The 24162-nt window shown below is 31.3% G+C and overlaps 2 protein-coding genes across 2 annotated transcripts in view; one reads left to right on the forward strand and one right to left on the reverse strand.

Annotated features, from left to right (window-relative positions):
• Positions 1–3239: 3239 nt before the first annotated feature.
• LOC105668998 (Kv channel-interacting protein 4) overlaps positions 3240–24162 on the reverse strand; it is a 37315-nt gene continuing 16392 nt past the window's right edge. Inside the window, exons 6-7 of the mRNA XM_067353901.1 lie at positions 16951–17163; positions 3240–9948 (exon numbers count right to left, since the gene is read on the reverse strand). Coding sequence (XP_067210002.1) covers positions 9838–9948; positions 16951–17163 — 324 coding nt within the window. The 3' untranslated portion in view covers positions 3240–9837. The remainder of the gene's footprint in view (positions 9949–16950; positions 17164–24162) is intronic.
• Positions 13480–24162, forward strand: part of LOC105672299 (uncharacterized) — a 175248-nt gene continuing 164565 nt past the window's right edge. Inside the window, exon 1 of the mRNA XM_067353329.1 lies at positions 13480–14241. The gene's annotated coding sequence lies outside the window, so the exon portion shown is untranslated. The remainder of the gene's footprint in view (positions 14242–24162) is intronic.

Genomic DNA, 24162 nt, shown 5'->3' on the forward strand with positions numbered 1-24162 from the left:
TTTTACAGAAAATATTTAAAGTGTCTTCTTTGATACCAGATTCTATGTTTTAATCTTTTCTGAAGTCAAAGACTAATGGTTTAATATTGGTTTAATTTAAATGCTTTCTAAAAATTCGGTCTGATTATTTATTTTCCAATTATTCTACATTATACATTTATGTAATAACCTAATCACAAGTATATGTAATTTAAATATATTTTTACACGTAAATAACAGGACTTGCGTTAAATAGTACTACAAATTGCGACAATGATAGTATAATAATATATAAATAATAATAATAAAATATTACTTTCATTAAACATAGTTATAATAAATAATTCTTTGTAAATAAAAAAATAATGGCGCATATAGTGCGCGCTAGTGTGTCCAGTTTAATAAAATTACTTGGTGCATTTCTCTACACGCAGAAAATTTATATCCAAAATTACTATGTACGGTAGTAGCTGCGGACCATGAAGAAATTATAAAAATTTTTACTATGTTTTTCACATGTGAAACATAATAAAAATTTTCGGTCCGTGGCTTCATAGTCCGCGGACCGAAAATTACTGCCGTGCATAGTAATTTCTGATATAAAATTTTCTCTGTGTACCATGAAACTTATCATAACTTTTGCCTTCACTCAATATATTTTATATTATTAAAAAATGCCAAAATTATTTTCGCACACAAACGAATAACTGTCAAAGTGCGTATTAATAAAAATATTCAAACAAAATAAAATATTAAAATATTAAATAATCTTCATTTTAATACAAGTATTTAAGATTAAATTAAAGCAAATTAAAGCACATAAAAACTGTTATTATTTAAGAAATAAAAATAGGGTAATGTAATACAAAATTTTAACCAATAAATCGGAGCATTTTTGTAAAGAAAGTCGACGATAATGCCACATCTGAAATCAGGTGGTTAAATACATACACATTACAATTTTTTATGCAATATCTATTAAGTCACGTCTATTAAGCTGACACAGCCACTTTAGCCTTTAAGTCAATCATATTTATTTATTTCAGCGATCAGTACATCAATTGTACTTAATGCTGTATAAATAATTTTAAAAAATACGCATTTTTCTTTATATAATCATATCGATTTCTCTGATATAGTTGTAATTTAAAAGTAATTTTATTTAATACACAGAAATAATATATTATATGTGCATTATTTCTTACCAAATATTCGTGTAAATAATACGCGCTATAACGTCTATTTCGCTGAAATGTTATTACTACACGGAGAAAATTTTATATTAAAAATACTATGTACGGCAGTAGCCGCGGATCATGAAAGAATTATAAAAATTTTTACTATGTTTTTTACATGTGAAACATAGTACAAAATTTTCGGTTTGTGGCTTCATGGTCCGCGATTAATTCCGTACATAGTAATTTTTGATATAGAATTTTTTCCGTGTATACATACTCGGCATAGGCGCCCGCAAGGGGTGGCAAGAAGGGGCATTTGCCCCCCTTCCCCTGAAATATGACTCTTTGAACTTTTTAATGAATTATTACATTGCTCGATCCTCAAATAAAAAATAATAAAATTTTTATAATTTAAATAATATGAATCTTGACTTTAAGCTACACAGGTTTCTCACTGCTTTTTTTTATTATAACAGAATATTATGTATAAACATAGCCTAGAGGATTTTAGACTTGCCTTTACTTAGGCAAATTTCTGCGGGCGCCTATGGTTCTTTATACTTATAGAAACACCAAGAAAATTTTTACATCTTTAGTTTGAAAATTGCTTAAATCTCTTTACATATGTTTATATATATATATATATATATATATATATGTATATATATATATAATTTTTTTTTTTTTTTTATAATAATAATAACACAGTAAAAATTTCTTCCAAATTTAAAACTAATTGTAAGAGTGAATTTTAGACTTACAATCAGTACAATAGATCGCGCGGTATTCGGAAGTAGTGCGCGCGACAGCCGGAAGAGTACGCTATTAGGCGCGGAAAGTTTTGGTGAGGCGGTTTGAAATGGAAATATTTTGCAATTCATCGTGTACATTATCCTTATTAAGAGTGTGTAATGAGTGCAAATTTTTGTCGGGAGTGCCGATTAAAATGACGGGCGATTATCGAAATGTATTATTCATCGCAGATGTCTACGATTAATGGCGTTTTGTGGATCAACACTGGTATAATATGGTTTCAGTAAGTACAGATTGTCATGTTATAAACATAATTACGTTGTGTATTTCCCCAAGTGCCAAGATCATTTCATGTTCGTTTTATTCACTCTGAATGCATGTATAATATCGATTACAACTATATGCGTGACTGCTTTGTGATAGAGAATATGTTTGTTTCAGGTTTACGTATTATGTACGGCATGAAATTCGCGATATAAATTCGTGGCGCAAATGAAATAATCGGATAACCTAATTTAGTAGTGTGTCTGTAAGTGCTGGTTTTTGATATTTATTGATTCTTCAATGGAGCTGATGCGGAACATTGATGATCTAAGGCGGAATTTACAACGGATGCAACAAATATATTAATACTCTCTAGCTGGTAAATAAAGTTTGCACATACACAATTACAATTGTATTTGTTAAGTACTTATTAGGATGTCTGAAAAGTATTTATTAAAATATTTATTAAAAAATTTGAATGGCTGGCTCAGAAAACATATTTATTTCAGCAAATACTAACTAATTAGCAGTAACATAATATCAGTGTCGTAATTTCCCACTCAGCAATATAATTATTCCATACATAACAGGTTATATTGCAGTAACATTATTAAGAGGGAAATTATAACATTGATGTTTTATTATTGTTGGTTAGGTTAGGTTAGATTAGGTTTACTGGAACGTTATAAATTTAACAAATGTAAAGTAAGATAATGTGAATAGCTTTTAAATATGAACGTGCATAATATTTTTAATTCTTTTCATTTTATAAATTTTACACAAAAAACTAAGAATACTACACACAATCATATTTAAGAGCTATTTGCAGTATCTTACTTTATCCAGCAAATATTACTACATTAATCAACAGTAAAACATAACATCAATGTTATAATTTCCCATTTAATAATATAATAGTTTCATACAAAATGTATTATATTGCAATAATGTTGTTGAATGAGAAATTATAACATTGACATTATGTTAGTGTTTGCCGGGTACATCTGTTGTAACATACAATGTTTTTCCAGCTACCTATTTATTTATTGAATATTTATTAAAATGTTTAGATAATTATTTACGCATTTTATTTCACAGATATAATTATACTTTATAAAATATGGAAATAATTATATAATATGTATTGATCAACATATACATTAAATATATGACAATTTGTAACAATAAAAATATATATTAATTTTTCTAGATACAGTTGACGGCATATTTAGCTAGGGTACAACGAGGTGAGTAAATTTATTAATTTTTTTATGAAATTTATTCAATATATACTGTATGATTGCTAAAAATTGCATTTTGATTTTGATTGCAAATCTTGATTAAATAAATAACAACAAAATTGCATTTTTAATAAGCAAAAAATTCTCTAATTTTAAATTTTGATAAGTTATGCATACAATTTATTAAATTATAAAATTATAAAATTTTAGAAATATAAATTATATAAATATATATTGATATAAAAATAAAATTTATTATTTTTAATATATATATATAATTAAATAATTTTAAAGAGACATTAAAAAAGTTTAATTTAAAAACTAAAATCTTAAAAATTTAATAAGAAAGATTCAAAACTTCAGTATATTTCTTCGCTTCTAACGTTATCAACACATACATAATTGATTAAAATACTAATATTGATAATAAGACACATGACATACACGTTGATTATCTATTTATTTATAAAATAGTTACATATTTCCAGGTATTGTACAATAAATAATCAATAAGCTGTAATAACTAGATTTCGAGACATTACTAAAGATGACGCGAAACATAAAGTTTTTAAACGACACAAAATGCTAAACGTACAATCTTTTCGAAAGAGCCTTTTTCGGTGATACAAAGAGCTCGTGTATGTCATGAATGACTACCTCTTCGAGATAGTATCGAAACGTTTGAAGCGAAAATTTATTTTCGTTGCGGAGAAGCGACGGCAGTGACTACGTTGTTGCGAACCAAATATGTATTTTACGTTTCATTTTCGAATTCTGCGTACGAAGACTATATTAAGTCAAATCATACATACATATTTTTATATAACAAATGGTGACACACGTGTCGATTGAAAAATTCAATAAAATTAATGATACGATGATAGCCAAAGGTAAGGAATCGATCAATCGACAAAATGCAAGCCGTACGCAATAAATAGGACTCTCAACATGTAGTTTGGATTGAAAGGACATAACGTCGTATCCAGCTATCCTAACATTTAACAATCAACATCCAAACGATTACTCCTTTAATGCGCTTTTTTTCGAGTGGAAACATATCATCTTTGTTAACAGAACACATTAAATTACTGGCTACGTAGCATTTTTTTGCCGTGAGACGTTGTACGCGTCGTTGATCGTGACTCACAATTTCGATATATAGCTACCAAAGAAGATTGTTTCCACTTGGGCATCGAGCCGTTAAAGCTATGAGATACGTAGTCTTACCACAAGTATATACATATACTCGGTTTACACTGAAAATATATGAATATTTTTTTACCTGTTCTCTTCTTTTAAATCTGTTTAAAATCCTCCATATTTTAACATCATATAATAATATCTGTTCAACTTTGTTATGTTGCAACGCGCGATGCCTGAGAAACTGCGTGACACATTTTTGTAGCACATCGTCATGATACATAGATTTTATGTGACTAGAAATATGACTAATAATATTAAATTACATTACGGATTGGTTATTTCAGAAAGTGAAATAAAAGATAATAGTAAAAGATAATAGTAAATCATTTACCATCTACTTACTTAAAGAAGTAATTTTTTTCTCGTAATATCAAGATAAGAATGTTGAAAAAACTTTATTATTTGCATCTCAAATAATATAAAGGTTCAAAAGATATTTAATCAAGTCTTAATTTAATGCATTGATTTAATCGAAAATCTGATAACTGAATTGGTTTTTTTTTTGTTAATTATTATGAAGATTCGGAGCACTTAATCAAATAATAGAAACTTTGCTTTTGCAATTTTATACGACTACATAAATGTGTCTCTGCGCTTTGTTTAACAATATTTTACATACACTTATAACTCTCCGCACGCTGTTTCTCATGCCTCGTGTATAACACTGTTAGGCTATTCTTTTAAGTTCTCGTTTATTTTCCCCGTTATGAATATATAGTCTATGATTGGACCATCTGTCAGCTAGTACAATCTGACCCATAATCTTTCATTACTCTATTTGCTCTAATTCTTTTTATTTAAATAAATCTCTTTTCCTCTCCCGCGATCGCGTGAAGGACGAATATTACCTCCTCGCTTTTGGTACTTCCACCGTTCGCGTTCCGTTCACGGATCAAGTCACATTGTATTTTTTTTCCTGTCCAGCAGTTATAATATCTATATTAGAGACCACCGAAAGCACCCTCGGTGAAGACTCAACTATCTACAGAGAAGAGATAGATTTTGATAGATAGATCTTTGAATCCTATTCGAGTATAGTGTCTCTACATTAAAAGGGTCAAGATAGTAGTACTCGCGGCTATGTAGCCTTGTAGCCGAACTAGCTACGTGTGAATAGTATCCACGTGATAGGGTTGATCGAAAAGATGCTTTACTCTATTATTATTTTTTCCAATTCTCTGCTCGTCGTAAATCGCGTGACATAATTTTCGAGAGCGATGCAACCAAAAGTCTGCCAATCACATACGTAATAGCCGCATTATAAGTCATGCAGAATTTTTCAAAAGATAAAGAGAGATAGCCTAATTTTGCGTTACGATTCAGGCTGAGTAAATTGATCTGCTAGTTTTGTCTTCTGAATTCTTTTACACTTTTCGGATGGAGTATCAGATGTATAATAAATAAATAAAAAGGAAAAATAATTTTTGTCTCTTAGCGATCAGAAACGTGCTGAGATTCTTAAATTCGATTTATCAAGTGCAACTTGCAATTTATCGCGATTGAAATGATTAATGTGAGATTAATGTCGGTAAATATTATGTATTATATATCAGTTTTCAACATATATAAATTTTTGTTAAAAGTTAGAAGGACTTAAATATTGTTATATCTACCCATAGTTGAACAAGATACGAAATAAAAAATTATGATAAGAGAATGTAATATAAGTGTAATAGAAACTAACATTACTTTAAAACATCTGAGATGCAGTATATCTTTTCTTTTTGTTTGTCTAAAGGGAAAAAAGCATTAATAATATATAATAATTTATATAAATCACGTCCGATAGGATAGCAACAATTTAGAGCAGGTTTATAGATAAGAAATATATAGTCTGAGAAATATTTGCTAATTTCAATCTAAATGATATCAAGAACCAATAGCTATTTTATATTCTAACGACTACGAACAAAGCAATTTTATTTCTGATGTAAAACAATTGCCAATTGCGTTTTTGAAATATAATGATTGGATCATTTTCAGACAGTTATGTTTTGAGTACATCTTAAAAGCGCGAGGAAATATTATTCTATTTTATTTTTGATATTATAAACGACTATTGTATATCTTTGTCTAACGTTCTGATCGCATTGCAATGAAATATTTTATTGTCCAATCATGTAAAACTATCCATATCGTACCAAAAGAAGTAGTACGATTATAGTTTAAAGATTAACATAATAATTACAAAGTTAAATAGAAGCTAATGTTGTTTAAAATTTACGATATCACCGCGTATTACTCTCTTCTATTGGCATAATGCATTACAAAAAGAGTTGCAAATCATTGCACACACTCGGATATGTTCTTATATTACTTTAAATCATTATCAGATATTTCGTTTTTTATCTCGTTGACGTAAAATAACTTGTTAAAAAAAAATTCAGGATAAAATCCAACTTTCCCATGTTATACTTTGTAATACTTAATCCTTAATCGAACTTATATTACGAAAATTTCATCAAACTTTCTTTAGCTAACTCGATGTTTGCGAAAGAAAGTAACATGCAGTTCGGTGTGTTTCAGTACGCAGTAGAGATTAAACGATTTTTAGCGACAGTGACGAGAAGTAGAAAGATTGTAAAGAAGTGATTACATATTTTCAGCAGAGGAAATATGCAAATGTAATATGTGCAGATATAATTGAGATAGTGTGAATTAAGCACATGATGGTGTTAAGGCATAACGAGGACTTACACCTGAAATAAGAAATATTACAACTCGGTCTTTTCATTAATTACTATTCTGCGCATTCGATTTCTTTTTACATCTTGCGAACTTAATAATATTCCAGTTACCGTCAGTCTAGTTGTCACGTTAAAAAATAATAATTATTCTAAAACTAATTACGGCGCATAAAAAAAGCTCACAACATATTAGACCTAGCTTATTTCCGATTAACCATCGTGGGGTAAGAGTACTTTCTCTTTCTTTCCCTTCTCATCATCTAAAAACTAATGTCCAGTCGAGTTCGAAAGTATCTAGACGACACAGTTACCCCGTTTTTTTTTTGTCTTTTATACACTTACTTACGTAACTTCAAAGACATGCGGTAGTGATCGAGTTGATATGAGATAACATTCGATGTTTATCTCAATTTACATGTAAGTCTTATACTCTATAGATAGGCGCTGCTAAAAATCGAAGAAATCTTTACGCCTGCAATTCTCATCGTGCGCGATCTATCTTTTCGTTTCTTCATTGAATTTATTATTCGCATTCGTTTCTGTTATCTCTCTATGTTCGACGTATTGATGCACCGCGTGGGTTGGAGTTGTGTCAGCTTTGCTGTTGGAGAAGTTAGTCACCACATTACTTTCCATATATATAGCTCGGAGGAATATTCAAATATATCGGCTTGTAAAATATATATATATACTTGCTATCTCGAATATTTTACAAGAAACGTACGTAACAGAAAAGAAATACTTGAAATTCATATTGTAAATAAGTAAATTTCATATTTGTGTTGTTTTCCAATTTAATGTCGATAATTTTGATCAGGCCAGCATCGCTGATCTCGATGCATCTCGGATATTCTCAGTTTTATTCGTTCGTTTATTCCTCCTTATTTATAGTTAATCAGAAGTAGGCAGTGATGGAAAATGATTAAATATATTTCGCTCAAGTAAATCTTCGCCCATCGCGGAAGCTTTGGTCCAGTCCCCACGACTCGTTGAATAATTATAATAAAACGTATACACACTTCGCGTGTATTCAGCAACAGATCACTCGAATGCCAGATCGACAGAGAGAGGCTCCCTCTTTTTTCCTGAATATTTCTTTCGTCGTTATTCTCAGTTAAAGTCCACCTCGGTTCTCTCTCTTTAGCAGCACGCAGTCTTTACGATCTAGAATCTTACAACGATAATACGCTTACCTGTCACAAAAATAAATATTTTGATATCGCTTACCATCTACATGCTTACGCACTAGAAACAACAAATCCCGCTTGACATATCCAGCTGTACGACGGGATTCACGATAAACTTTGTCTCATTCGTGAGTTGAGTTACTCATTCTCGCATTTTATCTTGTCCATTGTGTCGCACTTCAATGTGCATGCACAAAACTCGCATTGTTATTAAAAATTATACAAGTTACAAGAATTCACGTAGATGTACATTGCAATTGTTTAAAAATGCGACCAAATGCTATGTTTTTTTTTTTCGTTATACATTTAAGTACAATTCGAACGTAAATATAATTTAACAAATTTTCAACCACTATATTCTTTATTTACTATGCATCGAAAACATATATCAACAATAAAATATCGAAAATTTTAATCAGAATGTGTGACCATTTAATATAATGTAATTCTACACATTCAACATTTTTATATGTATATTTGCTTGTATTTATATGTGAAGACAACTATAACATCTAAATTAAAATCTTTATAGTTAAAATTAAGGAAATAAAACAGTGCGAGTAATGTCATGCGTAAATCTTAAAAATATATTCTAAAACATTTCGTGTTTTACGGCAATGCAACGGTCCACTCAATACAAAGGTCCATTTCTAATTCTCGTTTATTCGCTAACCATTTCATACTGACTAATACTAAAGCTTTATGAAATTTTTACCACTTTGCCGACACTTGACAGTTATTGGAGGGGGGCTCATTACATACACTCTTTTTGTAAAAGATATCATGCTATTTTGCATACAACTTTGCATCTTCTAAGCAAGTTCCAAGCATAATACCAAAATTATTTTACCATTGTTACAACAACTTGCTTATTATCGCCTCCAATCTGCTTCTCTATTTGTATTCTGAATTCTGATATCTAATCGTACAAACATCTTATCTGTCAGGCAGCACGCCAATATTTGTTTAATTTTTACGTCTATCACAAATAACCACTTTTATAGATCTTTCTTACATTCAAATCGCACATCTCAAGCTGAGACATTCTATTTATTTATACTTTTCTTTTTCTTTTTTTTCCTAATAGCAATTTTTTCCTTGCAAATCTAGAGATTCCACTGAGTACATTTTGTTGAGCTAGTACCCGCAAAATCGCACAATGTCGTCTTCTTTCAAAGCAATCGATTTTGAAAAATCGCATATCAGTCGCTCCAAAACGATAGGACACACCTTGAGAAATTTCCTTTCTCTGGTCCAAGGAATTAAGGTACAACATTTGAGCGATTTATTTCCTAATCGAGTGATCCCTTCAAGTCCACGATGTATATTGCGAACGCGGTGAGTGTCAGAAGGCAGTGTCCAAAGCTGCCATGTTCGTCGAGATGTCCGGATCTGCTCGACAAGCCTCTAAGAATTCGGACAACGTCACCACGCCATCTCTGTTACCATCCATTTTCTAGAACAAGTAAAGTCCATTTGTTCGAAAGCTTAATATATCTTAATTTATATTAGAAATTCAAACAAAATAGAGCTGCTGATAGATATTGTTAGGAACTTATAACTCTTTAATTCATCAATAGGTTCGTATATATATTTAAATAAACAGCATACTTATACTATATGCATTATCATAAAAAAAACTTTTTATCTCTTTCATAAAAAGGTTGGAATATATATCAGAATAACCTAATATTTTCGACATAATAAGTTACAATGTATATTCATAAAAATAATAGCATTGCGTAGTGTTGCCGTACAACGATAAACTGTCTTAATATCCAATGAATACCATAACTATATAATGAAGAGTATCGTATAGAAAAGTTGGTACTATGTAAAACGTTATAAACGTTATAATAGTATTATCTTAACTTTCTATAGAAGGGAAAGTACTAAAATCCGCTTCGTAAATCTCTCTTTGTTTTGCATCACAGTTGCTTGCGAATATACGGAACCTCATATCTCGTGGCTTCAACATGATTGAATGAACTATGAATGAATGGAATTAGTATGAAGCTTAAACTCGGGAAAAAAGTGCTAGGTTGACCTAGATTGGAAAACCACCGCTGACGTATATCCTAAGACGGTATACTACGAGGAAAAAACGTAGACGTAGAGGAAAATGTAGACGTCCTCTCACACTTTTACGTTTCTACGATAGTACGTCGATATACACGTATGCATCACTTAAAGTAGAACAGGTCAACCATGGATGCGCGCGGACGCCTGTTTCGACTGTGTCGCATTTCAATTACGTACAAATATATATATTTATTATAATATTATTGTTTCTACGGTATGTTAAGCTACTGAAAAATTTATTAGCTCAATATTATTTTAAATTTTAAATTTTATTTTTAATATTATTTTATATTTTAACTTTCTGCATTGATGTAAATAATTATAAAATGCGAGATTATTTAAAAAGAATGTCATGTTTTTTTTATATTAATACATATAGATAACTATACGAGTGAATGAGATATACATATAGTTTGGTCAATAAAGCGGTCTTTGCATATTCATTAAAATATAATCCAAGAGAAGAGCGGTTGTACCACCGAATGCTAATTATCTGCGATTCAGTACAGTCTATCGGATTGAGTTAATTTACGGAATAAACATAATCGAAAGTCGAGGCTGGATTTCACGTCATGTTGCGTGCATGTACGAGAATTCAGACTGCGCAGCGCTAAATCGACCATTGGCAGGTGCGAATCGCAAAATTATTACCTAGCACTGCAAAACGTAAAGCTCGTCGGTATATGTGGAGGAGGAGTCTGTCGTCGTGTACTGTTGAATGCGATTAATTGGTATCACGGCTTACAAGCTGTGGTATATTATCATAGCTCTATAATTATACTGCAGTCAACAATTATTATCCAAAGTTTAAATAGGATTTTAACTGACAATATAATAGGATCACTCATCATTTTGTGAACCAAGGACTTAATCCAAATTCGTAATTTTCGTCAAATTCATCAAAAGAAAATATATTATATTACAATGATACATGCAAGCTGATGTGAATATCTACTTAATAACGTTTTATAAGCAGTTTTTTAAATACAATAAATTGTGCGTGTTAATTTTTCTTTAGAAAAGACCATTATTTGTTACAATTTTTTTTATTGTTTTGTTTTTAATGCTTTGGTAAATTATATAGTCATAAATTTTATATTTTGCATGTTCTATTATTCTTCATATTCTAGTTTCTTGTTCGCGCGTGATATAACGTGGGAACGATTCGATGTTATCACCAAAAATTGGCAGGGCAGCCCATTTTCCGAGGATGAAAAGTACTGTGCGAGCTGGGTGCGCAGTTTCCAGAAACAATGGGACGGATTTAATCGTGATCTGGGGCGAACAGAGCTCGAATGAAGCGCGTTTTTAATTAGTGCTACGAATAACGCAGGTACACCGCGACCAATGCTCGTTACTTCTGCTTTCCCCCGTGATTAATTAGCGCCCGTTTAATGGAAACAAAAGTATTTGTACGACAAAGAAGTACTATAAAAAATTTACAATCATTTAGGGTTGCTATTTTGATCTCGAAATTCGAGCTTTGACTGCCTGAAATTTCCGAGTACTAACAAATGTGCATTGTTTGAATAGCTTTTCACAATTATATTTAATGTCGCAGCGATTTTTTGCAATGATATTGAAAATCATGTAAACTACGCTTATAAATTTAGTAAAATCAGTTGAAAAATTTAAAGAGATTTTGATGACAATACATTACTTTTTAAATATTTTAGCACTAGACAGTATTAAAAAAATAAGGAAAAGAATTTATAGTTTTATAAAACATTAAAATGAACAAAGGAATACGTAAATAGTTGGTTCAAATTGTTCAAATAACTGCGAATAATTATGCTTGCTAGGTTTAATAAACTTATCTAAGAAGAATATTGATGGAATCCGTCACAAAACCACGAAGGGGGCAAGAGCTATTCTTTCATCGCTTTTCTACGAGCGCATTGAGAATCTTCGTAAGCGTTCAAAGCCATTGTGCCGCGGTTAGGAGTTTATAAAGTGTCCACCGGTCCATTTTTCATTCGTGCACGTTGTATTCATGGCTTGGGGTTAGCTTTAATAGTGCTTTATCGGTCTACGTCGAAAGAACCTCGTAAAGTTGGAAAGATCGAAAAAGTAGACATATCGTACCTTTTATTTATCATGCAGGAAGTTTATTAATCACCTGGTATTTAACTTTGAATATAGAAATAGTTCATTAATCTGTAGTGAGGGAGAGAGAAAAATGAATCAATTATTATTAATTAATGATATTATACGACTAATTGGGAAGGGCGTACGTGGCGTTAATTTTAGTGCTCTAATGCATTTACAAGAGTAGTTCATCTGATTATCGGCACGATTACAAAAAGCTACTACATCAGTAAATGTAATTGCGGAAAGCTATTCGATTAACGCATACTTGTATTCTCACTTTACGTGTTCTGCGTTAATTGAAGTTATGTTTCAAAGTGATACGTGCATAAGTGTATAAATAGTAAATAAAATTGGAAAAGAAAGCAAATAGAGAAAGAAATTATAAACAAATAATAACTGAAGTTAAAGTAAGATGGATAAATATAAATATTATAATACGTAAAAGAAAATTTTGATTATTCTACAAAATAACTATATAAAAAATAATAATGTTTAATTAATTGAATTTATGCATGATTAAATATATCTAGAATACGAGATTACATTACATTAATTATTAATAAAACTTTAAAATTGATAACGTGAAAATATTATAAACGTGGCTCATTTTCTCAATCGATTTTTTTTTATTTGTTTTTAAAGCGTGAATTGTGAATTTCTTGTGTATATCTGCAAATCTCATCATCGTATTCTCTATAGATTAAAAATCTATTAGATTTCAAAATATCTTTGTGTACTTTGGAATTAAATTATATTGTATTTTTTAACTATTTATATAATTAAATCTAAGGATATTACAAAGTTACAAAAAGACTTCATGTAAACATCGTACATAATGATTAAACTTTTTCCATTTCGCGCATCCATCTTATTTTCACTTTACGTAACGCAATTTCTTCTATTCTAGTTCTCTCTCGCATTATTTCTGCGTTCTGATTTCATTTGGCACATTATACATATATACGTCTTTGCCGCATAGGCTCCTTCTTTTTCTTTGATAAAGTATTATTTAGGTATACTTTGAAATATTCGCTATCGTAAAAACAAGGAAATGGTTAAGAGATAGTCCGATCTTTTGTCTTGCGCCGCATTTTTCAAGCTTTTTCGCGAAAGTTCCGGATCGATTTATCTAACGCTAATGCTCACAAAAGAAAATCTAGAACGCACATTTAAGTTGTGTGATATCTTGTTTCTTCGTCTGCGAAACATCGCTACAAGCTGACTCGCGAAAAATCGTGTACGTGCAATATACAGGGTGTCTGAAAATAATTGTGCCAAGCCAATAATCGTATTTCAAATATCATTTTAATATTAATGTATTTATATGTTACAGATAAACTTTGTGCGCGTAATCAGTGCTACGAAATATATTCGTTCCGTTGTGATATAACAAAATGCGCGTCGGGAGTGCCGTTAATACCGGGAGTGCCGTAATAGTTTCGCACGATTTTCGCATTCGAGTACGCGCGCGAGCAATGCGTGCGCCGCGAACGTGTGTGAATGCTCGAAGGATTGCTGAGAGGAGGAGAAGGAGACATAGGAGGCATTGGGGCGTCGACAGCAGAGCGACGATATGGTAAGTAATTTATTATAAAAAATGCGTTTTTTAGTGATAGAAGAGGCTATACATATATTTTTACCGAGAAGTTTATTCTCTCGATATTAACGAAGCTTGCATTTATACTTGTGCATTTATAATCGATTAGCAAATATGATATTACGTTATCGATATTATCTGCACGATGATAGCACACATTACTATGAACAGAAAGGAATCTGAATATTATTCCGGCATTTTTTGTGAGATGCTTATCAACCCTTGCTTAGTATCTCATTCTCAATTCGAATCCATTAGATTTCAAAATATCCGCATGTACTTTGGAATTAAATTATATTGTATTTTTTTTACTATTTATATAATTAAATCTAAGGGCATTACAAATTTAAAATAAAAATTGAGCAAATTAAAAGTAAAATGTGTAAATACCAATACCGTAAAAAGGAAAAGTTTAGTCATTCTGCAAAGCAAATAGATAGAGAAATAGTAATATAATAATATTTAATGAATTTGATTCATTAACAATTAAATACATCTACCGTATGGAATTGTATTATATCGGTCATCAATAGAATTTCAAAATCGAGAACATGATACAATTACGCGGCGCATTTGTAATCTACGATTTACGATGATATGAATTTCATATGCATGTATCAAAAAATATGATAATACAATTTTAATTGTAACATCAATATAAATAGTGGTATTAAACAAGGATCACAGTAATCGTCTTATTGGGGAAAAATGGCGGGATAATCACTCTCCCCAGCCTCTCTTAATTAGGAATCATTCATGTAGCAGATGGTATTGATATTATGACAATAAAGTTTAACCGCGAGTAACATCTGCACATAGAGATTTGGGTAGTTTCCTGAACGTCGCGAACGTTCCGTTTTACAGTGAATTGCAGAGTTGATTGCAAACTGATTAATGAGTTACGTCATGTGAACCGGAAGATTTAGCTATAGAATATCGACGGGTACTCAGGAATAACATTTAATTGAATCGCAAGCCGCGACCACAGTAGTTTCTATGACTATTATATCGAATTGTTTCTCGTAGTGTGGTAAAAGCAGAGTGTGATACGTTGAGTCAACAAAACTGTAAAAAAATAATAGCTCTACACTTTCGAAGATGAATCACAAAATATATTTAAACAAGAATTGCAGTTTCTGATTTATATTAATTGCACAGATAAAATATCGTTTTTTTTTTCCTTTCTTATATCTAATCTGTTAATATTCTATTATTTCACTAAAAAAGATTAACGATTTTTAACTTTCCATGGAAGTAAGTAATTATAATTCAACTGTCTCATGTTTGTTATATTATAATTATTATTTAGTATCACAGAGCATGAGAGTTGCAAGTTAGATTGAGAAGCTAGTGCGGTTTCTTGTGAAAAGCCCTTGGGGCTTTTGAGGAACTAAAACCACAGGCAATTAGAATTTAAACTATCTGTGTATATACATATAAACGTAAGGTGCACGCGGTTTCGAGTAAGAGCTTCGTGTTACACTAATCCTGTCTCTCTTATACTCCCGTGACCGCTACACGTGCGACCGCGAGTGTGTACACGTATATCAGGGTACATGCTTCAAAAGCAGCAACCCTAACAAGGCGTTTACCCTTTCTGGTCGCGTCGCCTTTACCGTCGAATTTGCGTTTCCTTTCGACGTCAACGAGAGCGTAGGAAGCACGTCAATAGATCCAACCTTGACTGCACAGAATCGAAGATGAGGATCTAAGATCCTGGCAGCTTAACATCCCCGAGAGTAACAGATTACAAAATAAACTTCCGATCTAACAGGCCGTATCCTCCGATAGTAAAATTGAATAATTACATTGATTATGCAAAACAGTATTTCTTGATTGCACGAGACCGTGCAGATGCATTCATGAAGCATCCGAGCAAAATAAGATTTACGTCTAATATATTTCTGAATTTATGTTTAAATTTTCATACATAAACGAGATAAGAAACACATGATTTTTAACTATTTATTTCAATATTGGTATATCTACGTATTTAGTTGTACCGGATATATTTCTATATTTATTACGAATGTTACCAAAAAAACACAATTGTGTTAGAGGCAGTTGCGCTTGCTTGCACAATTCGATCGCGAACCCTGTACACTTAAAAACACTAACTCTTGAACTCCATTTGTCATCAAATTGACAAAGCGCACAACTTATATCAGACAGACAACACGTCATCTGCACAAATTGTCTCTGTAAAACAGGTTGCTCTCTTTTTCGCCTGCGGCGGTGGAGATAGGTGAAGAGAACGAGTGCATTGCGGGCATTGTCATCCGCAGCTAACAATGTGACAGCTGCTAAAAAGAAAGGCTCGTTCCTGTCTCGCGGATATATACTCTCGCAAAGCTCGTTTTCTTTCGTTAAAGTGAACAAATTATCGACAGATTTAGCCGTTTGGAAGAGATACAAAGCTTATTAATTTAAATATTCTGCTTGCTCAAAGCATCAAATTAACATTTTCAATTTAATTTTCTTTTCGTAATTAACATTATTTTTAATTTAATTATGTTTCTCTGATCTATTAAATTATAAATTAACTAGATTTTATTTTTATGTTCTGGCAAAATAGAAGATTTATCAGCCAATCGTAAGACGTGATATATTTTTCGCGCAAAATATTTTCTATTTTCCTTTTTCTTCCCTTTCTACGGGCGATACGAAGGTCTATTTCCATTTTCGTACCTGAAACATACGATCCACTTTCTCGCGTACGCCTTGATGATTCAAGTTTGGATCAGCGAATTTTCCCATCAGCTCATATACCGCAGTCACAATGTCCGTCATCTCCTCCCTTGTGATACAACCGTCTCCGTTGATGTCGTAAAGAGAAAACGTCCAACGAAGTTTTTCGTCTATCGAGCCACGAGATAGTATGCTCAGGCCCGTAACAAAGTCCTGGAACACATAAAAAGCGGCATCGATCATAACAGCGTCACCGTGGAACATTTTCTGCGTTATGTACATGTGCGAGATATTCATATGCCGAGTTGCGTTACATTCGCTCCCTAAACGCAGGAAATATGTTTCACTTATTTTTAATTTTCTCCTCTTATTCGTCTCTCTCCAACGTTCGTTCGGGCATATATAAAATGATTAAATTTTCCACGCGAAGAAAGTTAGAATTGCGTTTAATGATAATTGAGCGAATAACGCTGATGGTGAGTGGTATATATATCGGTAAACTTTAGTGCCCGTCGGCTGAATTACGGCGCGGTGTAGAACTTAGAATGAAACGTACAGATGTGAACATACCACACGAGACTCGTGGCGGCGTATGCATTTGCAACTTGACGCTAAGTTATGTACGATCGAAAGATGCGATTTGCCACAAATTTATCGTGCGATGTTGCTTTCACTAGTAAGCAATTAGTAAAAAGGCATTTTTTATTTAAAAAATGGTTTATCAGAATAACGCAGAAGTTTTAAAAACCAATTAGATAAATAAAAATCCAGTAATTCAGCATTTCTTTTTTTATATCTTTTTTACAATAATGATTTTTTTTTAAAAACTTTAGATGTTATTGTTTAGAATCGTAGCGTTAAATATATTCTAAAGAATTACAATTTTAATTGTGATTAAAATATATACTCATTTGTTTAAGTATAATATAAAATACAAGTAGAAGCTTAAAGTTAGAATTAAGAGCTTAAATTCGGTTACGAAGCTTATTCTTTTACATTAATGCATTCACATTAACGTCATGCTAACGTGTTTATGCAAATTTTGGTCGTGCATAAAGGGCATCGTGATATAAAAAAGATTTGCAGGAGCTATTTTTCGAGAAATTTGCACGTACAAAAGCAATTTGGACACAAAGGGATGTTACATTTAATTGTGCAGTAATTGAGCAAATAACTGCGACAGCGTGTAATGTGTCGTCTCATAGGAGATAAACTATGCTATCAATCAACTAAGTTGCACCGTAGAAATCCCAGTCCGTATTAATATGTACGCGTATGAGCGTGAAACCGCGAGAAGTTTGTATTGCGTGGGATATAGACATATATCAGACGCGCATAAGTAAACCCGTAAGTAATAGAACTGGCGGCGTTATGTCCGTTTCGGGACAACAATTACTATGGAAATTCGTCTAGAATTTCGAATGCGATGACTGTAAGATAGAATAGAAGCTGCAGCATTTGCATTATGCCACTAACTTGAATTTACCACAGCGTGAGAAATGCATCAGCACATTTTCGCACTCGTGTACACTCGAGAATGGTTTTTATATAATTGCAATAAAACTACGATCACGATAGCGAGCCTGAAATTTATGCTTTTGTTTGCGACGATTGCTCGATGATTAAATCGTACGCCGAATTTTAATTATCTGTCCCGCGAAGCAAAGCGAATGGATGAAAACTCAGCAGAATACTTACGCCTTTTCGTCTCATTATAAGCGCTTTCTTTTGAATACAAAATTTTGCCTCGAGATAAAGTTTTGCTGCGTCATGCGAAACAGAAGTGCGAGTTTTATTCGCCGCGGTAATCTCTTAGATTCTTCCGAACGGATGCTTTATGGGAGAAGCCACTTTGCTAATTACATTTGGTAGGCTTCGAGTTCAATAAAATCAAATTAAAGCAATGAGGTGTGAGGTGAATCGATCAGATAACATATGTTAGAGCAAATTAAAAGACATCGGAATTGGAAAACATTGAATACCTATCTTCTACATCATATAAATTAATTTCGGTAATTAATACATAATAATCAATAACGTAATTATGGCAATACATAATTGCATTATGTGCAATAAATAAGTAAGGTTTTGAAAAAGATAAACGTATTATTATATCTATTTTTTTCTCGTAAATTTTAATTGCCAAACAAAAAATAATACGTAAATGTAACATTAAATGTGCATGCAAAGATGAAATACAGGATAGGCATATTAATATATCTTTTGCTTTATAATTTTAAAATTTCGTGTTCCTGGATAAAAAGTATGAACAGATGTTTCTATACATTAGGCCGAAAGTACTTTGTTATCGAAATAATGGATACAATAAATAATGGACACAAATAGATTTCAAATAATGACTGATTGTAGGTTTGTTCACGTCACGTGCCCCAACATGTTCCAATCTATAGTATTACATTACGTATACTCGTGAGATCAGATCAGATTGTTTCTTTCCACGATGTTGTGACCCTAGTGTTTTGATTCTGGGATAGTGTTTGTTTATCAGCATACTACGACCCACGAAAAGAAAAAGGGAAGAGGGTTTTAATGCAGGCCTCTGTACTTCAGTACAATAAGAGACAACGTACTTACAATCAAGTCAGTATGCTTGAGACAATTCAACCGAGCATATTAATATTGATTCATTGATTTACTGTAACAGTGTAAAGAATGTTTTCATTTGAAGAAAAGTGATATTCATCTTACGTATGATAAAATGTTCAGACATGTGTGAAAAATGATCGAGGACACTTTGAGCTTCTCTTGTAAACAAAAAACATACCCACCTGACACTTTTAAGTAAAGTCTTTATTTCATACTACTGTATTTGTGTTATTCGCGAGCTAATGTTCACATAGAAACATCTGTTCTTCCTTTTTATTCAGGAACGCTTTCACAAAATTTGAAAATATATTTACTCACTCTGTATAGGAGGAATTTTAATTAATATAAATGATGCAAAGAATGTGTGTGTGTATGTGTGTGTGTGTGGGGGGGGGGGGGGGGGGAGCGCAGTGCTGTTATATCTCAATAATTGTATTTAAAATTATAAAATTATAAAATAAAAAGTATATTGCATTTAAAGTTCTATAATAGAAAATATATTGATTATTAGAACTAAAATGTCGCTTCTTTTGTTTGGTACAAATTGTAACACAGTACATATTATCCTGAATTTCATTAGTTGGTTAATGGTGTCTCTGCGCGCAAAAAGCGTATCTGTTGGTGCTGTTAGCCCAGCAAATTATATTAAGCGGCCACAAAGAATAAAATCAGCGAGATGAGGGAATAAAATGATGGCAGACGTTAAGTGACTAAAGTTAACAGAGCTTGGAGTTGGAGCGTGGAAAATCGAGAGACAGGATAAAAACTATATGTAGAGATTAAAACAGCGAAAAATACCATTTTTGAAAAAGCTTTCGTTCGCTAGTAATAATAATAATAATAATAATAATAATACTAGTTTACTATACTGTGACATTATCAAATCATTTATATAAAACGTAAAGAAAAAGGCACGAGTAGTACGAAAATTCTTAAAAAATATTTTTTAATGATTTTTTTTTTAAACATGGATGGAAACACGTGGAATCTTGTTACATAAAGATAAATTTCGATATTACGGCAAGAATCTTTATCACTAGTTGTTAGTAATTTAAGAAATTGCAGTCACTAATAAGCACGTGTCTCTATCCTTCCTGATATAACCGCGTGAAACAATGAAATATAAGCTACCATGCTTGGATGAAGTGAAAAAATGACGCGTTTCAAGGGAGTAGGAAATCGCCAAATGTTGTATAAATGCCTCTGGAAGGTCTAAGCCCTCTTTGGTATACATCATACTTGACGTCGCTTAATCTTACTTACAGCCGGAATCCACAGTTCACGCTTCGTATCATTCTGTCTGTTTACACGTTTATCCTGACTTCAAATCCTTCATACATTTCTCACAGAAAGCACTTGTAATCTCAATCTTTATCTTCTCCTAATCTTATAATTTCACTGTGATATTTTTCTCTTAAAAATATGTATATAATGCATACTAAACATTTTGTCAGTGTGTGTTACTGATACATACAGTTGTCATTTGTGTTATTATAAACGTTATTTCAATGTTTACAATAAATGATGAAATTTTGCGAATATTTAGAAGGTCGGAAAGTTTTTAAAATACTGAGAGTGCTCATGTCAAGCACAGCAAACTAAATGGACAGACTTTTACTCATAAAATCGCACGGTACTGTTAGGTATATATATACACGTTAATTAATATTGTATAAACGGAAGTACGTCATTATTACGAACAAAAAGAATGCTGTTGAAAATTTTATAAGTGAAGAGAGCTACAGTTGCAGCATTATTATTTTAATAAGTGAAAATTTAGACGTATAATTTATTGCTTTTACCAATCGTACTAGTTTAATCCACAGTGATAACACCGTATTATAATAATAACATTTTTATCTTATTAAGAGAAGAACGATTTAATAACCAGTGCTGTTTTGATCAAAAAAATGCTGTAACGATATTTAAGTGACTTTTAATATCAATACTTTTTACTAATTGAGATACTTTTTATAATTTCGAAAGTAATATTAAACTAGCCACTATGAATATTACGTACCGGTTTGCGTGAAGATGCGTTCAGCATAGCAGTAAATAAGCATTGCAACATCAATTAGGAAATGGAGGTTTGCAAATATATTTGCGCGTTTATATGGTTGACCTAATCCTAACGATAAACAATGAAACATCCGAATAAGTATCGATTGTTGATCCAGGTCATGATTATGTCGAGAGTCAGGAAATAGCAGTGGAATTCCGTTCAATTTATTGAGAATTACGGACAATGAATTACGGACATCAACGCATTTGAAGATCGCAATCGTTATTATTATTCAAATACGTATTTACTCAACTCTTAAAGTATATAATTTTGTTTTCTAGAATTTGCATTTGCAAAATTTTCAAGATTACAGTATGCTGTTTGCCTTTAGAAAATTTATAGTGCATTATATATTGAAATAAATTTTCAATAAATCTACTTAAAATCAACATGCTTAATGAAACGATCCCTAAGAGAATAGTAAAAAATTATAACAAGATTATTTTAATTACAAAATAATTTTTTTACCTTGTTCTTTCTTGTGATACTCAAATTAACGAAATATTTAAAACAAAAATATATGAATTATGTATGAATAAGTAACGAGAGAATATTTAGATTAGTAATGTACTTGTTAAAATCTTATTATTTTTTATTTTAAGCAACATTATAATTAAATTGTTTAGACAATAATGTAGCTAATTTTTGTATTGGTCATAAATACTGTTAGATATTGTTAAAATTTGGGACAAGTAAAACAATTTTGTGTATATATATATATATATATATATATATATATATATATATATACACATATACAATTTGTGGAAGATAGCACCGTTAAGGTTTACAGTTTCTCTCGAGACAAGATTCTCGCAGAAGATGAGATAATGAATCACTACTACAATCACGTCTCCGCACATTCTTGAAATCGTCAAATTTTCGCTGCTGGAATAAACTTCTAATTGGATGAGACTTAACTGGAAGGAATGAAAATTTGTCCTTTCTGCTTATAGACATTGAAATCGCCGCCGGCAATACGTCGAGAAATGAGATTAAAGAATCGATTAAAAGAGTAAATATTGTAGAAACATTCAATTCAATTAACGAAACTTTCATTAAAAGTTAAAATTGAATTACTTTCTTTAATTTTGCTTCGAAATAAACATACTTATTTTTGAAACATAATTTGACAATTTTTTTTGTCTGTACTGATATTGTGTATTATTTGTTCGTATTGTATATTTGATTCAACAATTTGCAAAATTGTTTCTAGATTATTCTTTAATTTTTACTCACTGCAATTTTCTATTATTACATAATTAAATTGATCTACGAAGAAAATAAGGGCTGTTCTCACACACTCATATGATATGATTTTCTTTTCTTAGTCGAATGTACAGAGATTTTCGATAATACTTTCTATTATTTTATTACATGAAATTAACACTTTTCAATAATAAACTAGAAAAATAATCTATGTGAATATATTTCTCTCATTTTTAAATTAATTTTTACATTATCGAATTTAAATGGAATTGTATATGACAGATATTCAAATGTTTTACACGAAAATGCTTTTCAACTGCTTGGCACAGATCCACATGTAAGCAGGAAGCATGCAAATCATTTTAACTAAAGTGTCATATTATTTCGGCCACCGTCGGTTAACATGTCTAATTAAATTTCTCACTTACTCAATGAATTGAATTGTTAGTTTTTTAATTAACAAGTAGAAGAAAAGAAGACCTGATACCTATTTTTAAAACCAAGCAATATATATTTTTATATATTTGGCTTTTTATTTATAAAGAAAATTAACAAAGTTTTTAATTAGTTAATTTAAAAATTCTGAAACACAATTTACATTCTAAATGATTTGCAAATCTCCATAATATCGTAAGTCCAGTATTAACGCAAAAGAAACTTGTTATATTTACATAGTGATGTCTTCCAAAACTTTTTACATACAAGAAGAAACTTTCAATTTTTCTGTCTTAAGTTATAATTCTATGTCCGCTGATTATTTGATACACAATATTAGTATATAAAATATTGTGATAGATAAATCATTACTTATTTACGCTCCGTGATTGATTATGCTAACAATATTACTTATTTTTCAAAGTACGCAAATACGCTCGTAAAGTTGAATCGCAATTACTTTTTAAAATTCTATGAGGATCACCTTATTAAAGCGCGGCTATATCCGCGGGGAATGTTGCAACGCCAGAAAGTGAAGAAGATAAGGATCCGTCGCAGAATGAGTCATATTAAAAAAAAGAGAGAGAAAGAGAAAGAGTGGCTTGTGAGAAATGATATCACAGTTAATTAAAAGTTCCGGTGACGCTTATTCTCCCATTCTACTCCGCTTGAAACAGATTTAGTCATAACGTATGTATTTTTTTAAAACACAGATGCTAACAACGCTTTTTTATAATGTCGCATGCAACGTTGTAGCCAAATAATTTTTGTCATCGCTGCAGTTTATAATTTTGACTTTAGCTTGGCATGCTGAACGCAATTAAAACGTGTATTCTGACAAAAATTAGAATTTTTAGTGGTTATTTGTTGCAAAAGAAATTTTATAGCGACCAACTGTT

Source organism: Linepithema humile, chromosome 4 (assembly GCF_040581485.1).
Source record: "Linepithema humile isolate Giens D197 chromosome 4, Lhum_UNIL_v1.0, whole genome shotgun sequence".
NCBI classification, from domain to species: Eukaryota; Metazoa; Arthropoda; class Insecta; order Hymenoptera; family Formicidae; genus Linepithema; species Linepithema humile.